Source organism: Aotus nancymaae, unplaced genomic scaffold, assembly GCF_030222135.1.
Source record: "Aotus nancymaae isolate 86718 unplaced genomic scaffold, 86718_ANA_hifiasm-v0.15.2.pri h1tg000059l, whole genome shotgun sequence".
NCBI classification, from domain to species: domain Eukaryota; kingdom Metazoa; phylum Chordata; class Mammalia; order Primates; family Aotidae; genus Aotus; species Aotus nancymaae.
The window spans coordinates 33997507-34018747 of record NW_026988473.1 but is presented as its reverse complement, the minus strand read 5'-3'; the positions used below and the strand labels follow the sequence as shown (position 1 = coordinate 34018747).

General features: G+C 37.3%; 2 protein-coding genes across 5 annotated transcripts in view; one reads left to right on the top strand and one right to left on the bottom strand.

Moving 5' to 3' along the window:
- Positions 1-21241, bottom strand: part of CCDC34 (coiled-coil domain containing 34) — a 327538-nt gene that overhangs the window by 43340 nt on the left and 262957 nt on the right. The gene's annotated exons all lie outside the window — the stretch shown is intronic.
- The window catches only part of BBOX1 (gamma-butyrobetaine hydroxylase 1), an 82843-nt gene that overhangs the window by 36160 nt on the left and 25442 nt on the right, over positions 1-21241 (top strand). For all 4 annotated transcript variants that reach the window (XM_064365085.1, XM_012452232.2, XM_064365084.1 and 1 more), the window contains one exon: positions 14636-14834. In XM_064365085.1, the coding sequence (XP_064221155.1) occupies positions 14636-14834 (199 nt within the window). The remainder of the gene's footprint in view (positions 1-14635; positions 14835-21241) is intronic.

The following is a 21241-nucleotide window of genomic DNA, read 5'->3' as shown; positions in this document are numbered from 1 at the left end:
AAAATAAAGGGATGGAGGAAGCTTTACCAAGCAAATGGAGAGGGAAAAAAAAAAAAAAAAAAAAAAAAAAGCAGGAGTTGCAAATCCTAGTCTCTGATAAAATAGACTTTAAACCAACAAAGATCAAAAGAGACAAAGAAGGGCATTACATAATGGTAAAAGGATCAATGCAACAAGAAGAGCTAACTATCCTAAATATATACGTACCCAATACAGGAGCACCCAGATACATAAAGCAAGTTCTTAATGACCTAAAAAGAGACTTAGGCTTCCACACAATATAGTGGGAGACTTTAACACTCCCCTGTCAATATTAGACAGATCAACAAAACAGAAAATTAACAAGAATATCCAGGACTTAAACTCAGATCTGGACCAAGCAAACCTAATAGACATCTACAGGACTCTCCACCCCAAATCCAAAGAATATACATTCTCAGCATCACATCACAGCTACTCTAAAATTGACCACATAATTTGAAGTAAATCACTCCTCAGCAAATGCAAAAGAAGGGAAATCATAACAGTCTCTCAGACCACAGTGCAATCAAATTAGAACTCAGGATTAAGAAACTCATTCAGAACTTCACAACTTCATGGAAACTGAACAACTGGCTCTTGAATGTTGACTGGATAAACAATGAAATGAAGGCAGATATAAAGATGTTCTTTGAAACCAATGAGAACGAAACACAACATACCAGAATCTCTGGGACACATTTAAAGCAGTGTCTAGAGGAAAATTTATAGCAATAAATGCCCACATGAGAAGCAAGGAAAGACATAATCGACACCCTATTGTCAAAATTGAAAGAGCTAGAGAAGCAAGATCAAAAACCCTTAAAAGCTAGCAGAAGATAAGAAATAACTAAGATCAGAGCAGAACTGAAGGAGATAGAGACACAAAAACCCTTCAAAAATTCAATAAATCCAGGAGCTGGTTTTTTGAAAAGATCAACAAAATAGACAGACCACCAGCCAGATTAATAAAAAAGAAAAGAGAGAGAATTGAGTAGATGCAATAAAAAACGATAAAGGGGATATCACCACCAATTCCACAGAAATACAAACTACCATCAGAGATTACTACAAACAACTCTATGTACATAAACCAGTAAACTTTGAAGAAATGGGTAAATTCCTGGACACTTGCACCCTCCCAAGCCTAAACCAGGAAGAAGTCGAAACCCTAAATACACCAATAACAAGGGCTGAAGTTGAGGCAGCAATTAATAGCCTACCAACCAAAAAAAGCCTGGGTCCAGATGGGTTCACAGCCAAATTCTATCAGACATAGAAAGAGGAGCTGGTACCACTCCTTCTGAAACTATTCCAAACATCCAAAAAGAGGGAATCCTTCCCAAATCATTTTATGAGACCAACATCATCCTGATACCAAAACCTGGCAGAGACTCAACAAAAAAAGAAAACTTCAGGCCAATATCCATGATGAACATAAATGCAAAAATCTTCAATAAAATACTGGCAAATCCATTGCAACAAAACATCAAAAAGCTTATCCATCACGATCAAGTAGGCTTCATCCCACGGATGCAAGGTTGGTTCAACATACACAAGTCTATAAACGTAATCCACCACATAAACGGAACCAAAGACAAAAACCACATGATTATCTCAATAGATGCAGAGAAGGTCTTTGACAAAATTCAACAGCCCTTTATGCTAAAAATTCTCAATAAACCAGGGATCAGTGGAATGTATCTCAAAATAATAAAAGCTATTTATGACAAACCCACAGCCAATATCACACTGAATGGGCAAAAACTGGAAGCATTCCCTTTGAAATCTGACACTAGACAAGGATGCCCTCTCTCACCACTCCTATTCAATATAGTATTGGACATTCTAGCCAGAGCAATCAGGCAAGAAAAAGAAATAAAGGGTATTCAATTAGGAAAGGAGGAAGTCAAATTGTCTCTATTGCAGACGACATGATTGTATATTTAGAAGACCCCATCATCTCAGCCCCAAATTTCCTGAAACTGATAAGCAACTTCAGCAAAGTCTCAGGATACAAAATCAATGTGCAGAATTCACAAGCATTCCTATACACCAATAACAGACTAACAGAGAGCCAAATCAAGAACGAACTGCCATTCACAATTGCTACAAAGAAAATAAAACACCTAGGAATACAACTAACAAAGGATGTAAAGGACCTCTTCGAGGAGAACTACAAATCACTGCTTAAGGAAATAAGAGAGGATATAGATAGAAAAACATTCCATGCTCATGGTTAGGAAGAATCAATATTGTGAAAATGGCCATACTGCCCAAAGTAATTCATAGATTCACTAACCCCATCAAGCTACTTATGACCCTCTTCACAGACTGGAAAAAACCACTTTAAACTTCATATGGAACCAAAAGAGAGCCCACATAGCCAAGACAAGTCTCAGTAAAAAGAACAAAGTTGGAGGCATCACGCTACTTGACTTCAAACTATACTACAAGGCTACAGTAATCAAAACAGCATGGTACTGGTACTAAAACAGAGATATAGACCAATGGAACAGAACAGAGGCCTCAGAGACAACGCCACATATCTGCAACTATCTGATCTTTGACAAATCTGACAAAAGCAAGCAATGGGGAAAGGATTCCCTGTTTAATAAATGGTGTTGGGAAAACTGGCTAGCCATATGCAGAAAGCAGAAACTGGACCCCTTCCTGACACCTTACACTAAAATTAACTCTAGTTGGATTGAAGACTTAAACATAAGACCTAACACCATAAATACCAACCTAGGCAAAACCATTCAGGACATAGGCATAGGCAAGGACATCATGACTAAAACACCAAAAGCATTGGCAACAAAAGCAAAAATAGACAAATGGGATCTAATTAAACTCCAGAACTTCTGTACAGTAAAAGATACAATCATTAGAGTGAACTGGCAACCAACAGAATGGGGAAAATTTTTTGCAATCTACCCATCTGACAAAGGGCTAATATCCAGAATCTACAAAGAACTAAAACAGATTTATGAGAAAAAAACAAACAAACCCATTCAAAAGTGGGTGAAGGATATGAACAGACACTTTCAAAAGAAGACATCTATGAGGCCAACAAACATATGAAAAAATGCTCATCATCACTGGTCATTAAAGAAGTGCAAATCAAAACCACATGGAGATACCATCTCACACCAGTTAGAATGGTGATCATTAAAAAATTTGGAGATAACAGATGCTGGAGAGGATGTGGAGAAATAGGCACACTTTTACACTGTTGGTGGGAGTGTAAACAAGTTCAACCATTGTGGAAGACAGTGTGGTGATTCCTCAAGGACCTTGACATAGAAACTCCATTTGACCCATTACTGGGTGTATATCCAAAGGATTATAAATCGTTCTATTATAAAGATACATGCACACATATGTTCATTGTGGCACTGTTTACAATAGCAAAGACCTGGAACCAACCCAAATGCCCTTCGATGATAGACTGGACAAGGAAAATGTGGCACATATACACCATGGAATACTATGCAGCCATAAAAAACGATGAGTTTGTGTCCTTTGTAGGGACATAGATGAATCTGGAAACCATCATTCTCAGCAAACTGACACAAGAACAGAAAATCAATGTGCAGAAATCATAATGTGAGAAAACCCCACATGTTCTCACTCATAGGTGGGTGTTGAACAATGAGAACACATGGACACAGGGAGAAGAGTGTCACACACTGGGGTCTGTTGGGGGGAAATGGGGGGGAAAGCAGCAGGTAGGGAGGTTGGGGAGGGATAACATGGGGATTAATGCCAGATATAGAGGCAGCAAACCACATTGTCATGTAGGTACCTATGCAACAATCCTGCATGTTCTGCACGTGTACCCCAGAACCTAAAGTGCAATATATATATATATATATATATATATATATATATATATATATGAAGAGAAAAGAAAAGAAAGGCCATGAAGGTCTATTGTGCCTCAGCAGAAGAAAGAAGCTGTGACAACTGGAGCTGTTTGAAACTCGCTGTCCCACAGGGAGGTGTGTGCCATGTCATTAAAAGAGATGAAAAGGGCATTCTGTGACTTTTTTATGAATGTCATAGAAGAGAGTCACAAGGACAGAGAGTAAAACTGAGTTATCTATCTTCCCTGCCAACTCTAAGGAAGGCTGGGATAATAATCTTGCTTTCTGATATCCCATGGTGCATGTTTTCCTTCATCGTACAACCCTTTTCCCAGTGTCTTCAGTCAAATTGTATGAGAATCCCAAATCTGACACATATTGTCTGATGCTGGACAAATTATCTAAGTTCCTTGTGTCTGTCTCCTCATCAAGAAAATGAGAACAATAATAGAGCATCTCTTATGGGATTATTGTGAGATTTATATAAATTAATCCATATAAAGTCCTTGGAAGGGTGCCTGAAATTAAAAGTGCTTAATAAATATTAGGGTTCATTGTTTTTAAATATTTACAATACACTGCCATTTATGGTTTCTTAATTATTTTATGTGTAATTCTTGTTTTCTTCAGCTAGCAGGTCATTCTGGTCATAGCCTGAGCATACAGAATATGTCTGTATTAGTGATTCTTCATTATTTTATGTGTTATTCTTACTTTCTCCAGGTAGATGGTTATTCTGGTCATAGGACTGAGTATACAGAATATGTCAGGTACCTAATAGTCCAATATGAAAATATGTGTCTCTCCTTTCAAGCAGGCTATACTTGTTTAGAAGCCCCATTTGTACATTCTCAGCAATAATTTTAGAGTTTTGTGAGGTTACCACCTAAAGATTTTATGGATTTCTTCATCTTTTAAAATATCAAAGTGCAATCAGACACAATCTCGTATTTCAGGGGTTGCTTCTAGCCTCTAGTCATCATTAGGAAATAAGCAAAGATTTGTTTTGGATATAGACCATAATAGTTTTCTGAAAACCTTCAGTATTGGACTACACAGGTTGGGGAAGAAGGAAAGAAGCAATATTGAAAAAAAATAGAGATAAGTGGCACGATTCCCATAGGTCACAAGGAACTTACAATCTAGTGGAAGAGACGGAGTCGTGTCTGACCTAACCCTTGCCTACTTTTCCACCTCATCTGGTACACACCCTCTTGCCCCAGTTCTAGCCTTGGTGACTGAATTTTTCAAGCAAGACAATTCCTATCTTCCCACTGTCCCTCCTACCTGACACTCTTCCCCCTGCCCTTTGCATGACTGACTTCTTTCATCTTTCAGGATTTGGCGTAAATAGCTTCTCTTTAGCTTGGTGTTTCTTAATCAGCATGTCTAAATATATTCCCTATCCCACTCCCAACATTCATTTATTATTGTTATATACCCCATTTGTTACCCTCATAGTGCTTACCAAAATTTTTATTTTAACTTATTAATATTTATCTATCTTTGTTTTGCACCCTTTTTCCCCAACAAGGGAAGTGATCATATCTATCTTTATTCACAAATGTGATCTCTTTTCCATAGCAAGGCTTTCAACAAATGTGTTGTATGAGTGAAAGATTTCAACATAACATCATGAGCACTGAGACTGAGGTCCTGAGGGGCCAGAGAAGTCAGGCATCCAGCGCACCCTTAGCAGTTGCAGGAGATTTCCAGAAGGGCATTACAGAGGCCACTAGTACCCTACCGTGGCCCCTCAGCACTTGTCATATACATGTCAGCAGATTCTTGTTGCAAGACTGCCAGTCTCCCCTCTCTGCCTGAGAGAGCACACTTGGCCAGCACAAAGACCCAGGAGTGGATGCCCAGAGGAGCAGCTCTCAACCAAAGAGGTGTAGGCATAGGTAGCCTGAGCACCTCAGTGTCCTTTCCCCAAGTGAGAAACCTCTAAGTTATACCCTACAGGGTCCCTGTGAAGTCTAGTGGTTCTGAGCCTGTTGCTAAAAACAGTAACTTGTTCATTACAGCACTTTCTAGAGGTTCTTTCCTGTCTTAATTCCCCATCTTCTATGAGTGTTTCCAGATATACTTCCTCAATAAATGTCTTGCATTTAAATCTTCATCATGGGGTCAGCTTCAGGAAAATCTCAACATAAGAGAAGTGATCAGAATCTTGAAATACATGTAGAGTTCACTGGACAAGAAGTTAAAAAAAATCTGAAGAGGACAGGCTCCCCATAGTGCAGGAGAAGAAAATCAAGCTGCCTTTCCTTTAGGAGGGGTCAGACTTTGTTTTTATCAGGGCCCCTAGAAGGTATTTACAGGAAAAGACAGTGAGAGATTGGCTGATCCCTAGCATATTCAATAAGCTATTTCAGAGCCAACAGCTCAGTCAAGTGCAGGTGGACAGAAGGTCCTAAACTCCTGAAATAACACATTGCAACCCAGCATGCTGTGCTCATGAATCTTTAACTAAAGAGCTTCTTTGTGTCTTTTCCTTTTTTGAAACACAGCTCAGGATCCTGGAATGTGATGCTTAATCCTGAAAAGGAAACCTTGTACAAATGGTTCCTTGAAAACCAGCATGTAGCCTGTCCATAAATTTTATGATGTGCGAAGCATATGTTCAAGGAAGTATTTATTAGTAAGGCCATAAGTTAAATTAGGAAGGGTGGTTCATACCTTAAATATTTCATCATTTTCCATACTGTTTATGTACCCAGACCCAAGTGTGAATCTTAAATTTGTTTTTAATGTATTCTCCTGACAAATGATTTACTCTAGTCAAATGTATTTCTTTTGGTTCTCTAGATATGTTTTGCAGTTGGGGGAAAATAAGAAAATGCTTTTCAATTACTCTTTCAACACACACAAAGTTAAAATTTCTGTGCAGATATCACAGAATGATTTTCCTGCTGGATTTAATAAAACGTAGTATGATTTCAGGTATATGAGTACAGGCATACCTTGTTTTATTGGACTTCACTTTACTGAGCTTCACAGATACTATGTTTTGGGTATTTTTGCTTGTTTGTTTTTTGTTTTTTTGAGACAGAGTTTCACTCTTGTTGCCCAGGCTGGAGTGCAGTGGTGAGATCTCGGCTTATCACAGCCTCTGCTTTCCAAGGTTCAAGCAATTCTCCTGCCTCAGCCTCCTGAGTAGCTGGGATTACAGGCACCCGCCACCACACGTGGCTAATTTGTGTGTGTGTGCATTTTTAGTAAAGATGGGGTTTCATCATATTGGCCAGGCTGGTCTCGATTCCTGACCTCAGGTGATCCACCCACCTCAGCCTCCCAAGCATTTTTTACAAATTGAAGGTTTGTAACAACACTCAAGCAACTCTATTAGCACCATTTTTCCAACAGCATGTGCTCACTTTTTCCCTCCCTGTGACATTTTGGTAATTCTCTGAGCATCTCAAACTGTTTAATAATTATCATATCTGTTATAGTGATCTGTGATCAGTGATCTTTGAGCTTACCACTGTAATTCTTTTTAGAGTACATAACCAGCACTCATATATGACAGATAATTTAATAAATGTATGTGTACTAACCACTTTACTGTCCAGCCATTCCTCATCTCTCCCTCTTTCTCTCTTTGGGCCTCCCTATTCCCTGAGAAACAATATTTAAGTTAGGCAAATTAATAACCCCACAATGACCTCTAAGTGTTTTAGTGAAAGGAAGAGTTGCATGTCTCTCATTTTAAATCCAAAGCTAGAAATTATTACATTTAGTGAGAAAGGAATGTCAAAAGCTGAGAGAGGTGAAAAGCTAGGCCTCTTGTGCCAGACTGTCAGCCAAGTTGTGAAGAATGCAAAGAAAGCTTATAGAAGGAAATTGAAAGTGCTATTCCAGTAAACACACAAATAATAAGAAAGCAAAACAGCCTTACTGCTGATGTGGAGAAAGTCTGAGGGGTCTGAATAGAAGATCAAACCAGTCACATTTCCTTAAGCCAAAGCCTAATTCAGAGCAAGCTCCTAACTCTATTTAATTCTGTGAAGGCTGAGAGAAATGAAGACACTATAAAAGAAAAGTCTGGTGCTAGCAGAGGTTGGTTTGTGAGGTTTAAGGAAAGAAACTTTCTCTATAACATAAAAGTGCAAGGTGAAGTAGCAAACACTGATGGAGAAACTGCAGCAAGTGATCTGGAAGATCTAGCTTAGATCATTGATGAAGGGAGCTACTACACTAAGCAGAAGATTTTACATGTAGACAAAATGCCTAATATTGGAAAAAATGCCACCTAGGATTTTCATAGCTAAACAAGGGAGGTCAATGCCTAGCTTCAACACTTGAAAAAACAGACTGACTTTTGTTAGGGACCAATACTGCTACTGACTTTAAGTTGAAACCAATGGTCATTTACCATTCTGAAAATTCTAGGACCATTAATAGTTATGCTAAATCTGTTCTGTCTGTGCTCTATCAATGGAAAAACAAAACAAGCTCACTGTTGAGACATACTGCTCAGAAAGAAAAGATGCTCTTCAAAATACTACCGGCCATTGACAATATAACTAGTCATTCAAGAGCTCTTATGAAGATTTACAAGGAGATTAATGCTGTTTTTACGCCTGTTAACACAGTATTCATTCTGCAGCCCAGGGAACAAGGAGTCATGTTGATTTTCAAGTCTTATCATTTAAGAAACACACATTTTATAAGGCTATGGCTGACACAGATGGTGATTCCTCTGATGGCCGTGGGAAAAATAAATTGGAAACCTTTTGGAAAGGATTCACCATTCTAGAGCTATTAAAAACATTTTATATTCATGGGAGGAGGTCAAAATATCAACATTAATGGGAACTGGAAGAAGTTTATTTCAGCCCTTATGGATGACTTTGAGGGGTTCAAGACTTCAGCAGAGGAAGTAACTGCAGATGTGGTGGAAAGAGCAAGACAACTAGAATTAGAAGTAGAGCCTGAAGATGTGACTAAATTGCTACAATTTCATGATAAAACTTGAATTAATGAGGAGTTGTTTCTTATGAATGGGCAAAGAAAGTGCTTTCTTGAGATGGAATCTACTCCTGGTGAAGATGATGTCAACATTGTTGAAATGAAAACAAAAGACTTAGAATATTACATAAATACTGTTGATAAAGCAGTGGCAGAGTTTAAGAAGATTTACCCGAATTTTGAAAGAAGGTCTACTGTGGAAAAATGCTCTCAAACAGTATCATGTACTACAAAGAAATCTTTTATGAAAGAATTAATCAATGCAGGAGACTTTACTGTTGTCCTATTTTAAGAAACTGCCACAGCCATCCCAGCCTTCATCAAAAACCAACATTCAGTCAGCAACCATCAACATTGAGGCAAGACCCTCTGCCAGCAAAAATATTATGACTCATGGAAGACTAAGATGATCATTAGCAATTTTTAGCAATAAAATATTTTTTAATTGCTATACATATTTTTTCAGACATAATGCTATTTATACATATTTTTTCAGACATAATGCTATTTCATACTCACAGACTAAGGTATAATGTAAACATAACTTTTGTATGCATTGGGAAACCGAAAAGTCTGTATGACTCATTTCATTTAGCTATTCATTTGGTTGTGGCAGTCTGGAACCAAACCCACAATAACTCCAAGGGTACGTCTGTATCCCTGGAAATTAGAGTATTTTGCATGCAGGTCACTATGATGAATTTGAAAACTGGTTAGTCCAGCAGTGTCTGTGAAAGTCACATTTAGCATAACAAAATTTAGGAGAGGCTCATATTGGGACACAGATTCTAAGGGGTTATGGCCCTTAGTCTCTGATTTCAGCAAAACTCCTAACTAGAGCACTCCAAAATGAGAGCTATGGTTGAAAAATTATAAACTTTGAAGAACTGAAAAACCATTGTAAACATAGTGTGATGGTAAAGTCCTGTAAAATTGGAATTATTTATACTACTGACTGTGCTGCCTATTGTATTGACAGCTGTGCATTATCCTGGAGTCTCTTTGTGTAAATATAGTTAACTTTACATATCTAATGGATAACATTTTTTAAAAGAATATAAATCTTTCTGTATCTTTAAAACAAAGAATATTATGTGTGAGTGTGTGTATGCTGTTTTATAATGGAAAAAAAACTTGTATAGAAACAAAAATTTATTGAAACATGCTATGGAAGTATTTAGCATGTGTCCTAAACAGATGTTTCTTGAATTGACAAAGTAAAAAAATATAAACTCAACATTTAAAGAAAATTCATCTTGTGAAAATGATTTTTTCAGTGACTATGTATTGTATTTCCCTGCCACAGTCACTGAAACCTCTGGAGAGTCATAATGACCTTAAGTAAAACCAAAAAGGTGTGGATCACTGAAATATAGTGGCATAAATTAAAGAAGAGAAGCTAGCTGATTTTTCAGTCTGCAAAGCCTTGGTTCATTTCACCAAAGGTGAATAGCAATGTTGTTTCAGTATTGTGCAATGAAACCTGCTCATGGTGTTTTTTCTGCATTTAAAATTCTGACTAGGAGCCAAGGTTTATCTTTAAACACCCATGCTTGAACAAGTTCAGACAAAATGTTCCTAATTGTAACTTGCTCTGCTTTCATTTTTATCTAGTAGATTTCCTTTATGAGGGACAGACTAAGCTACAGACATTCAGGCATAGGACATAAAAATACCTATGATGACAGTATTTCAAAGCATCAAATGTTTATTTTATATGCAGTTGTTAAAATTACAGATTTTGGAATCAGTCACCTGGATTTCACTAAGTAGTTCTGCAAATCTTTAGCTGCATGACTTGGAACTCTGTTCCCTTCTCTATGACATAGCAATACTGAAAGCATCTATTGCATATATATGTTGCAGAGAGTAAAAGAAATAAGGCATGGAAGCATCTAACACTGTGCCTGACTTGTAGAAATGTGACCTCGATCACATCGGGGTCACCACCTGAGATGCTGATTACCACCTGCAGAGGTCTGTCCTGCAGACCTGACTCAAGCACAGATGAATAAATGCACTCTCACACCTATTTCAAGTGAGCTAGGGATGGTCGTCGGCCACTTTCAGAGGGTGAATGCAGCCAACTGACCAAGATCCCCTGTCCATCCTCACATTTATTCAGTATGGATTTAATAACAGAAGTTCTAAGTCCACAGGCTTGTGGATAATTAACATGGTTAAAAGTGTTTTTACGAATGATAAAAGCATTAGGTTCTGGGGCCCAGAGTAAATACCCTTAAGTGGTAATTCCCCTTTGACCGCCCCCTCAGAGGGCCATCCAGCACAAAGTTTACATAAATAACAGTTAGAGTAAAAACAAAGGGAGGTGGGCTAAACAGACTTAACTGGGAAAGCCTCTTATCATCTCTATATTTTTCCTACACTAATGTAATGAACCGGCTGCCTTCAGCCTGTCCCAGTAAAATCTTTCGGCCTTCCAAAAGGTTTGAGATTATAATCTATAACTTTCCCTAATATTTCCCTAATATTTTGCCAGCCACCCCAAGTGAACCCCAATATAGAAAGTATTCAGCAAATATTAACTATTATTATTGATACTATGGGTCTTCCATGTAGCAAACTTCCATGCTGTAGCAAACTCCATGATATTACATGGTCACAAAAGATCTGCAGAGTAAGTATAATTGTCTCTAATAAAAGACTGAGACACAGAGAAGAAGCCAAGAAATGATAGCATCTGGTACAAGGCTGGACAAAGATTCAAACCCAAACCCAAGTTTCTTGCCTCCTTGATGCATGACCTACCTAATATAGTACCAGGCTATTTATTTAAATTAATTAAAATTACATAAAGTAAAAACTTTAGTGCCTCTGTTTTACCAGCCAGATGTCAAATCTCAATAGTCATATGTTGCTAGTAGCTATGATATTGGACAGCACAGATATGAAATATTTCCATCATTGCAGAAAGCTCTATTGGACAGTACTGTAGTTTGTACCTCTACTATCTCTCTAGGCTGGTTCACTCTCAATTTAATACATTTTTCTAAAAATCTTAATAAATGCTCATCAATAAATTACTTACACAGCTGTAGTAAAAGCAACACATTTACTATAGGTAATCATGTAGACAATACCTAATTCCATCTAATAGTCTACATAGGAATGGAAAATATATTTTTGGACCAATTACCACAGTGTCAGAAATCTAGGAGAATTTCCAACTGCAATTTAGGAAAACGTTTTGTTCAGTGATAAGAACAAATGGTGATGGGAAATCCTAAAACCAATATGAAAATGCCAAGTGAGTCTTTAACATCCCATTTACCTCTAATACTGCATGAGCCCCTGATTTCTAAAAAGCTTAAAGCTGTTTTCAATAAGTCTTTTAATTTTCTGGACATGGTCCATTTAGGTGTGAGCTTTGGTAAGAGGAAATGGTGATTTGTTATTTATGCCTTTTTTGTGCCTTTAATGCTGATGTTTGGGTCAGTAAATTTTTCTTCTCACTAAAACCCAAATGACCTTTCTAGTGAGGCAGTCAACATGTAATATGTATACCATTTATTGTCCTCTTCCTGCAAACTTTTTTAATTGGTATCAAATATTACAATCTGGGGACTGTAAACACAATGAGAAAATGGGAGTGGCAAAGCAAACAATCACATAATCCAATATTCAAAACAAAGCCTCATCTATTGCCTCTCTGAGAATAGGCTCTTATCATATGAAATTAATCCCATTTGCTTTTGGAAATAATTGAGGTATGAGGAACAGCCCCGGGGAACTTCATGAATGTGAAGAGTAGCTGGGCATCAAGAAAGAACATTAGACAAGGGATCAGAAGACTTGATACTGTCTTGATATCCTGAACATATCTCAACTATAGCCATGATTGTATTTTATTTTAATTGTCATCTTCCATGTCCAATTCTTCTATAGACTGTGAGCTCTTCAAAACCTATTGCCTATTACCATGCCTTGTGACAAGATAAAATACTAGCCTTATTGAAAAGATAAACCAACAAATGGCATTGATTAGGTAGCTCATATAATCAAGGAATACCAAGAGACTGTATCAAACCATCCTTCCTTCCTCCCCCAAAATGTATAATCATCCTGAAAGTGTCATGCTTCATTGTCTGTTATTGCTTTAACCAACTTGCTCTGGTCTAATAAAACACAGCCCCTGTGCTAACCTGCTTCTCTTTGCCAAGGTGACTTGGTTAATATTAAATTCTGAGGTTTTCTTAAATATCAGAAGCACTTGAAAAGCAATGCTTAAGGAGCTGGAAAGACTGTAGTTCTTTAAATTCTGGTTACTCCTCGCAGAGAGAAAAAGAGTTAAAATTGGGAATTCAGAACCAGTGGCTGGGTATCAGCTCAACTTTCAGAGATGATAGAGTAAGTCACTGGGGCCTGTGGAATGTGTTCAATACTAATGAATATCAGCATAGTCAAAAATAATTAATGCAGCACTAGGGAGGCCTGATTTACAGTTTGCAATTTTGGTCCCAGAAATTCTGGCTCATTTTGCAAGCTGCTATGTTTAATAACCCAGAAACTTTGGCAATATATACATTTATAGCCTAATCAGGCCTTCGTACATACACACACCTACTCACCTCTGCCAATGTCCTTATGCAACCAGCTGGTGGAAGAGCAAGAAATGGCTCCCTGCACCAGCATGTATCTTTTTACTACTAAAACCACTATCTGACTTCTCCAAAAATTCCCATTTCTGCAGAAACAGCTATCCTGACATCAAAGAAGCAATGACGTCCAGTCCACAACTACTACAAGAGTCACTGACCCATTCTTCATTGTTAAACAGGGGGCTTTATTTTGTTTCTATAAAATGACACATTCCCCAGCTAGAAAAGTAAAGCATTGCTCACAATGATATTGAGATAATAAATTCTCATTCTGTCACTTTTTAGGAAGGCTTACCTTCCTAAGGAAATTTTCTAACCAAGAAAGTAAGAAATCAAATAGATTAGCTAGATGTTAGACTTTTCCTGAATGCAGTTGGTAATATCTGTGTTATTTTCCTTGGCAAATTTGCATTTCCTCTGTGTTCCACTTTCTTTGCAAGAGCCTGGTTTGCAAGCCAATTATATTTTACATTTGTCTTTCTGTTTTCTCAATTAAGCATTTTTATGAGCATTTAATCATGAGGAATGAGAGAGCTAAGGGAAGGCATTGGACCTTGTCTGTGTGGCACTCCCAAAAAGGGTATATGCATTCCAGGAACATACCTTCATCTTTTCTTGCTGACCCCAAAGGATGACTTGATCCCAGAGGTTGCTTCTTATCAGGTAAAATAAGAAGAAAGAAGAGCTGTACCTGCCATGTCAAAGCTCTCCTCAACCCCTAGATCCCGAGAATAGGTATAGGCTGTTCTAACCTACCATTTTGATTTTATCATCTATTTGGAGTTGAGCAATATAATTTGTCTGTTAATACCCACAGTATCTCAGAGTTATTTCTAAGCAGTGTCCATGCAGAGAAGCCCCAGGAACATACAGATCAAGAGCCATTCATCAGCTAGACAATATTCCTTTAACAAGTGGGGCATATTGAATACCTGCTATGGGCCAGACAGTTGTAAGCAGGAGGCATGTAACAGAACGGTGTGGCTCCAAGAAAGAAAGGCCTAGTAACTTGGACATTTCTAATATAAACAACATTTAATAAACTCCATTATAAATCAGTGATTAACTTTAATGAACTAGTCCCTTCTCTGAGGTTATCATCCTATGTAAAAAGAATGTAATCCCATCTGTTTTCTTCATCTTCTCAATTCACAGAATGTCAATACTGGGGCTCAGAGCTCCAGCTACCTACTCTGGATTTTGAAGATGTTTTACGATATGACAAACATGCATACAAGTGGCTCTCCACCCTCAAGAAAGTAGGCATAGTACGACTCACCGGAGCATCTGACAAACAAGGAGAAGTTTTAAAACTTGGGAAAAGGATTGGTTTCCTCTATCTCACATTTTATGGGTGAGTCACCAAATGGTTTGTATTCTGCCATCACAGATAAAGTTTGATGTATTTCCCAACTGAGGAAGACCCCCTTGATTGAAGATACAGAAATTTTCATAATGTCTTGAGTAGAAGTCAGATGGAAAGAAGAGTCTAAAAGTAATATTTTGCTGAGAATGATAATTTTTAAGAGCCCAAAAGCCCAAAGACACCAGGCACCATAGACATAGGCTAGTTATAGGTGGTGTGTATAGTCTGCTTGGGTTGCCATAACAAAATATCACAGATCAGAAAACTTAAACAGCAGAATTTTTTTTTTATAGTTCTGGAAGCTAGAAGTCTAAGATCAAGGTACGAGCAGGGCTGGTTTCTGGGGAGGCTTTTTTCTGGCTTGCAGATGACTGCCTTCTCACTGCATCCTCCCATGGCCTTTCTTCTGTGCATAGCACACTCCTTCTGTCTCTTCTTCTCATCGGGACACCAGTCCTATTAGCTTAGGGCCCCACTCTTATAACTTCATTTAATCTTAGTTACATCCTTAAAGGCTCTATCTCCAAACATTGGGGGTTAGGGCTTCAACGTATGAATTTGGGGGGACATCACTTATTCCGTAACAAGTGTGATGAAAGACCGTGTTTCTCCAAGACTTTACAACATATTAAACTTTATGTTAAAGTTCATTAAACTTTTACCTCCCAAGAGTTGGCTGAAATAAAGTTGGGCCCTGAGAAATTAAAATCAGCCACAGACGTGCTAAAAAGATAAAACTAACATTCGTAAAATTAAGCCTGTGTGCTTCAGTCAGTAACAGGGAGATATAAATTAATTTTAACTTTGGAACAAGAGGCTGTTTGCATAAGAATTTCCTGGGAGGTAACATTAATTATAAATAGTGAAGCACTAACAACAGGAAACACTTATGTAGACTTGGGAGTATAACCGTATTTCTTTAGTGAGCCCCTCATGTGAAATTAATACAATTATTCTTGGGCTCATAGAGTAGAGAGCATTGAAAGTGAAAGGAACTTTCCAACTCCAAAGGTTGCAACTGGAAGCACACAAGTTGTAGTAGGATGTTTGGTTTGGCCCACATGATGTTGAAGAAAATGGAATTAGTTGTCAACACTTAAAAACTGGGAGATTTTACATTACATGTGGACCTGACTTTTCTTGAAAAATCAGATCTAGCAACAACAGAGCCTAAATCCTTGCATGCCAACAATCTGCTGGATACAAGTAGAGGTTGCCCTTGAAGAGAGCATAGACTCACTCTCCATTTTGCCAAAATCCTCCACCCTCTCCAAACCTGTAAGGGCCCTGCTACCCTTTAGGTTTGCCACCCCTAAACTAGAGTAAGACTTGGTCTATAGATAACAGCGGACCAAAAAAACTCAATCACTTAAAGACTCTGCCATCTCTGCCATGTTTAGACTTGGACAACCCAGCACCTACTCTGACTCCAAAACTTACATTTACCATTAGTAGATTTCTGTTGTATAAAATTTGTATTTCCTTTATACCTGCAAGAATGTTAACTGCCATAGAGATTACAGCAACAACAGACAAAGGAAAGAGGGAGAAAAGTCTTAAAATTATAAAGAGCCTCAACATATTATGTATTTTTCTTTTAATTCTCATAACAACTTTCTGAAATAGATATTATCCTTCAGTTCACTGATAAGGAAACTGAAGCCCAGAGAATTAATTATAACCAAGTGTCCACAGATAGTAATATAGGAACCAGAGTTTGAATCTGGGTCTGTCCTATCTATGGGCTTTCTATTCTACCTTACTGTCAATAATATGAAGAAAGAACATGGAAAAGAAGAGCTTTTAGCCACTAGTGTTAAACTGGACACTTCAAATCTCTTCTAAGTCGTTTTACTTAGTTTTTTTATTTACTGACAACAAACTTTTTGTATCTATTCCAAGGCATTTCACAATTTCTTAACATTGGCCAAGTTTGGGGCTCTTTGTTGGAGTTCCCTAAACTACCCCACAGACCCATCACACTAGGGGTCAGAATCTTAGTTTGATGTATTATGTTTGTTTTGAAGATGTTTTGTTTTTGTAGGACCTATAAAAGGGCTTAATAATTTGGCCACTGATCTAATATTGTGAAATGATTGGAATAAATACTAAAGGTCTGTTGTCAAAACAAATCAGACCTCCCACTACTATTCCATGTCCTTTATGGACCTTCTCATCTAACCAGATAAGTTGAACCTACCCCATCTCACCTTCCTTAGATGATTACAATTCTTATGTGAATCTCTCAAATTATACACGTCAGAAAATGACTCTCTTACCACCTTACCCCTTACTTCCACCACTGATGATCAAGATCTCGCCACATATCTTTTGACAATTTTTAATTCTCTACTTCAAGAACTGACAGAACAGTTTTGTTGTTTTTGTTATTATTGTTTTATTTGCTTTTTCTGTTTTTGTTGACATTGTCCAGAGAATAAGAAAAATGAATATTTTCTCAACATTGTCCCCTTTTTCCGTTTCTCTGCATAGCAATGTGCAAAAGTGATATGAAGTCTGAGCAACACAATAGTTAAAAGAAGAAGAGAATCTTACAACAGTGGTTCTCATCCTAAGCTGTATATTGGAATAGCCAATTTAAAAAATACTGACATCTGAATCCCATCTCCAGAGTTTGTTTTCTTTTCTAATTTTTTTTAACAGTACTGGTATTTGGCCTGAGTGTCAGGACTTTTCAAAACTCTGCAGGTGATTCTCATGTGCAGCCAAGGTTGAGAACCTCTGGCTGAAAGGAAAGGGGACTTCAAGAGAAGGCAGATCTCCCAAGGGATAGAACTTGGGTGCTTTACATCATATGAACTCTCACAATGATGTGCACTAAATGGCATTTACCACATTATGTTTTCTACTTTGGTTGTGCCTGAACATGACATCTTCAGAACAGACTTAGTAGCTGCCTTAAACAATGTCCCTCTCTTTCATATCTTTGTTTCTCCACTGGAAAAGTATCTTACTCTTCTTTGAAAACTAATTGGTTGATGAGTGAGTGAATGGAATGAATAAGTGCACACAATAAATAATGGAGGAGAGCTATTGAAACAATAGGAGAGGGATAGAGAAAGGAAAGTAAGAACAGATTAAAAGTAAACTTTGCTCTCCATGCAGCTATTTCAAGGAACCTTGTGACTGCTCTTGGTTAGATGCCTAAAACAATAATAGCTTGCTGCTGGTGCCACGTTAGACATGCCTTCCTTGGGAAACTAAAACCCACCTCGCACTTTTCCATTCAAGTAGGGTTATTAGTTTGAAAAATGTTAAATGCAAGAATCCAAAATGAGAATGAGAAGAGCTATTTTTGTTTCTTGGCTGTCATCTCAATTGTTAAGTGGTTGGTTGGATGAACAAAAAACAGTAGATTCCAGCATTTCATGTAGTCTTCATATACAGTAGGCAAAGAATAAATGTTTAATGAATAAGTCATGCCTAAATATTTTAAATGGACTATAAACCAGCAGATGAATGCAATAATTATTAGAACCTTTCACCATTATAAACTTATGTTCAACTAAATCAAAATGGCAATAACTTTCAGGACAAAAGTGCATGTCATTTTCCACATCTGTATTTTCTCAGATGCTTGTCATTATTTTGTCAGCACATCATCTAGACAATATTTTTTATGCAACCATGTGAAATGCTCAGTAACTTTACTGAGTGATAATGATGAATACTTTCCTGGGACAAAAGAAAATGAGTGAGTAAAGAAACTCTCATTGTCAATTTTGTCAAATACATGTAAACATGGAGCAGTATGTAAAAAGACAAACTTTTGAGAATTTAAACCTTTGATTTAGGACAGGTTTAACAGACCAGTGCTAAAATGCCTCATCTTATGTCCTTTCTCTTCCACCAAAAAAAAGAAAATCAATGAAAATAATTTTCTTGAGCCCTTTTGGAAAAGGTGATATTATTGAAGAAATAAATTTTATGACATGACTTAATCCATTGGGAAATAGTTACTGTAAACTGTACCACACATGGTCATCTTCAATGATTATACCAAGTTAGAATGTTTTTTTAGAATGTATCTTACAATGTAAAACCCAAAGAAACTATAATTTCTGTCAATCAAACAGAGTATCTTTCTTGAATCCTAATATGTGCATGGCACTGTACTAGGCATTTTGTTCTGAACTAATGAGTTTCGATTTGGGTTCCTACTTTATGAAAAATTATCTTTTGTAATTGCTGTGCGTGGATGAATGTAAATACTTGAATTGGCTTCCTTTAAATAATCCAGGCCAATAAAAATTCCATAAAACCAAGGAACAGATTGAAAAGTAACCCTGGACTTGCTTGGCATTTCAAATGAGGGAACATCACAGTCAATGTATACCAACAGCTCAAAGAGGGTCAATGACAGGAAGGTGATCCTCTCCCAGCATCCTGCAAAGCATGTCAAGATGGGGCAATATTCAGCTACCAATATGATCTTTAAACAAAATGAATCCACTCCTCACAGTTTACACAGGCTACCATTGTGTAAATAGGTGTGGCTTAATAATATACATTTAATTAAGATTATGCAATGCCATGCAGCCCTTCCTCCATTCTCAAGCTAATTCAATTCAGACACATGCCATTTCTATGACATGCCATTCTTTCCCATTCCTGGCCATCCCCTGAATCAGTCCCTTTCTCACCTGTTTGTTCAGGACTGTTTCCTTCTCTTCCCGCTTAACCTTTTGTTTGTTGCATGTATCTCTCTTGCTTTTATAGCTCCTGGACCTTTATTCTGCCTACAGACAACTTGTGCCAAGTCTGCCTCTCTTTTTGGTTGCTTTTTGGACTTTCTTGCTGTTTTCACTTGACTTACCAACATTTTTCCTCTTCCCTTTCAACTTCCACACCTGCTACATCCTCGCTTGACCTGTCATCCTCTGCAGCACTTCAATAGAAATTCTTCCCCAGCCTCTGTTCTGTGAAACCACTTCCAGTACCTCATCCCCAAGCGCTGGCATTATAATAAAACAAAATAATTATATACTCCTCATGCATATGAACTAGTTTTGCACTCTTGATGGCCCATCAGGAAAGAGAAGTGGAAATTATCTCCCACAAATTCACACAGAGGCAGGCAATTTCTACTTTTTGTTGCTGATTCTAGTTTTAGTAGTCATACATGCATTATATTAATAAAAAAATGAACAACACTGGTGTAAGATGTCACTACTTCTTTTGCTGGACTGTAGCAATACATGGTCTTTTGATACTATCATTCTGTTAAGATAATATTGAGATATTCAGATGATCTTCGCTAAAATGGCAAAACTCAAACCCTGAAAATTCCTTTTCTAATGAGTTGGACAACTAAATAAACTGGAGAGGCCAGGGTATTATTATTTACATAAACTCATCTGTGAGTATGTGTGTGTGCATGACATTGAGAAAGAGAGAGAAAGAAAGACTTGGTGGGAAGGGGCACAGTGTCATTTTAAAAAATATTTATCACCTATATTTTGTATTATTAATTAATTATCATGCTTGTAACTCTACCAGTCAGAATAACCTTTGAAAACTAAGAAGGCATACCATTATCATTGCCACTGTCATGCTGAGCTCCTTATAGGCATAAATGGTGGCATAATCAGGATTGTATCTTTACTATTAACTCAGCACCTAACACACAATTATCTCTCAGGAAATTTTAATGAAAGGGAATGTGTACTAAGTAAGATATTGTAGACTTCATCTGATCAAGACATCAAAAACTCTTTGAAAACATTGTTAACATTTATCAGTCCATAATTTAAAATTTAACCTCATAGGCAACTCAAAGTGACTCTTCTTCCTCAAAAAGTCAAGCAGAAGAGAATAAAACTTCTAACCTTAGCTAGCGAGACTTCCTTCTTTTCAGAACTGAGCCCAGAAGTTCATATTTGTTTTTTTTTCTAAGAATGTTTTATTTTCTGGCACCAGCAAATTGCATTAATACATGTAGTGAGGATTACACTGGTAAGAATAATGGGGTAAAGTTGGAAAAAAATCTGAAATAAAAACTTTAAGGAATGAAATAAAGAAGGCAAGAGGCAATGGGAAAAGGAGGTAAAATAAATGTGGATCTTGGTGGTAGTCAAATTTTATCTTGTATAGCATTGCATGGAAGCTATATAACTGCTGAATAAAACTTACAAGTGTACAAGTTTATGGCAGAAAATATAAATAAATGCTTTGGAACATTTACATCAAAAAGGTTTAGGAAGAATTGAGGACCCAGTGCCCCAGAACATCTGTATTGCATTACTTCCTAGAGAGCTTCTCATAGGATCAACAGGGAACCAGTCTAATCATGGCTTCACCGTGGGCTATCTGTAAGTGAGACATTGATCTGAGCTTTTTGTGTAATTTCCCAGATCTTTTTAATTCTCTTCTAC